This window comes from Abramis brama (genome assembly GCF_963993115.1).
Source record: "Abramis brama genome assembly, chromosome: 4".
Taxonomy (NCBI): domain Eukaryota; kingdom Metazoa; phylum Chordata; class Actinopteri; order Cypriniformes; family Leuciscidae; genus Abramis; species Abramis brama.
The window spans coordinates 5,946,904-5,948,911 of NC_139966.1; the positions used below are offsets into that span (position 1 = coordinate 5,946,904).

The 2,008-nt window shown below is 45.4% G+C and overlaps 1 protein-coding gene across 1 annotated transcript; it reads right to left on the minus strand.

Annotated features, from left to right (window-relative positions):
• Positions 1-476: 476 nt before the first annotated feature.
• Positions 477-1,765, minus strand: LOC311082043 (uncharacterized protein; the record flags this gene model as incomplete). Its single annotated transcript, XM_084112787.1, has 3 exons — positions 477-874; positions 972-1,187; positions 1,609-1,765. 3 exons carry the CDS (start codon positions 1,763-1,765, stop codon positions 477-479), a joined length of 771 nt encoding a protein of 256 aa, XP_083968913.1.
• Positions 1,766-2,008: the final 243 nt, after the last annotated feature.

The following is a 2,008-nucleotide window of genomic DNA, read 5'->3' on the forward strand; positions in this document are numbered from 1 at the left end:
ATGAATCTAATGCTGTAGTTATTCTGAAGATGAGATGTACATTCCACATGTACGTGGCAAAGAACATTTCAAAAGGCTAAAAGGGTAATCTAATTATTTCTATGGTCCTGGCTGAAGCTCTTGACCCAAGTGATTCATTGTTTACCCTGGTCTCAACAAAGAGGGCAGATTTGATGCTGACTAAGGGTAACATATAGCCTACATTCAGGCATTTCACTGGTGTTTTGTTTTGCAAGAAAATCAAAAATCATTTTAAAGGTATGTATAAAATATTTATTTTTATTTACAAAAAAAAAAAAAAAAAACATCCAGCCACTCCAGCTCCAGGACATAGATGTAGTCAATCATTTCAATGTTCACACTGACGCTCCATTTACATGAACTACCAATGTTATGACACATCGATAGTCCATACGCAAGCTCCCAGTATTGTGACATAAAACAAAATCTACTGGTGAATGAATGGCCTGATGTGTTCAGTCATCCAGCCGGTCGAGGATCATTGCTTCTCCTCGAAAAGACTTAGTAGTCAAACAGCAGCTCCTCGCACAAGCGAATGTCTCTCTTTGCCTGGAACAGATGACATCCCTCTGTCCTTCAGGGAAGTTCATCATGCAGTGGACTGGCCTCAGGTTTGCTCTCTTGGAGGAATGGTTGATCATCCGACCCATGGTGTTTTCTGTTGGGTGACACTCGCAGGGGAAAGTCTCAGCGTCCACACAGCGGTCCCGACCAGCAGCGTGAAAAAAGAAAAGGTAGGCCATCTTACCCTTGATGGACTCAACCAACTTCCGGCCCTCTGCTCCTGTGATTACCTTGCCATGGTAATCACAAACGATGGAGCCCATGGCAAAGGCTTTGGTGGCAACAACTCCTGTGGTCAAAAGAAGGTGCAATTAGTATTCACTCCAGGAGTACAAATATCTGCAAGACAAAAATGGTATGAATTTTTATGTATTATGTTTACATACCTTGTCCTTTTGTGCCAAAGTCCTTGAGGGCTAGGCCTGTCCACTTTTGGCTCCGGATCGTAGTGATGATCCATGGATCCGACTCCACCTGCACCCTACTGACGGGTCTCCACTTTGCCACTACGTCCTCGGGGTGAGGACAGTTGCCAGTCCAACCCTCTTTTTGGATCAGCAGTGACACCTTGCTTACAGTCGGGGGCCGTCTTGAACACTGGGCTGTCAAAGACAAATGTTAAATTAATATCCTTGTCCAAAATGTGAATCATGTTACTTTAATTATAGAAATATGTATTTTTTTTTTTTTTAATAAAGCACATCAACTTGCACAAGAGGTGCTCCTTTCTACCTTCAGGTCAGGGCAGTTGGAAGCTGGGAACCTAGCTAAGTTCGAATTACAAATTATGACAAATGTTTTGCTGATTTTAAGGTTCCAGTCTGTTAGTTTACACTTCGTATTGTCGGTTAGGTAGGCCCAATGGGGTCAAGGCCAGCATGGGAACTCAGCAGTCGACACACCCAGTGTTTGTGGTGTGGTAGGTGGTTTTGCCTTGTGCATGCTTGTAAATATGGGTCCAAGTCTAGGCAATTCAGGTGATGAGTGTTCAGATGCTGTTTCCCGGTGTTCTGACTCCCTGACCTGTAGGGCCGCTTCCATTAAAAATCCAGGCTTTTCTGGCCAGATCCTGGCACTTAAGCAGGATCGCCTTGCTTAAGACCCGCTCCTCCTTCATGGTCTTGACCACCGCCTGGTGCATAGCCAAGCCCCTGCCCAGCGTTTTTAGCACACGCCGCATCTCCCGGCACAGGACCAACAGGACCACAGGACCAATAAATAAGGACCAATAAGGACCATCTTGCTGAGGCGGCAGGATGTTGGAGGCGTTTCCGAGATGTAGTTCACAAACTGGGCTACATTTTGGGCATAGTGCCTCACAGTTAAAAGTGCAGATGGCTCAAGTTGTTGGTCTGAGTGCTCAGAGAAGAGAAGGTCGCTAGAATGAGTCGACCCCGCCTTTTGAAAGGGACAAGGATATGAG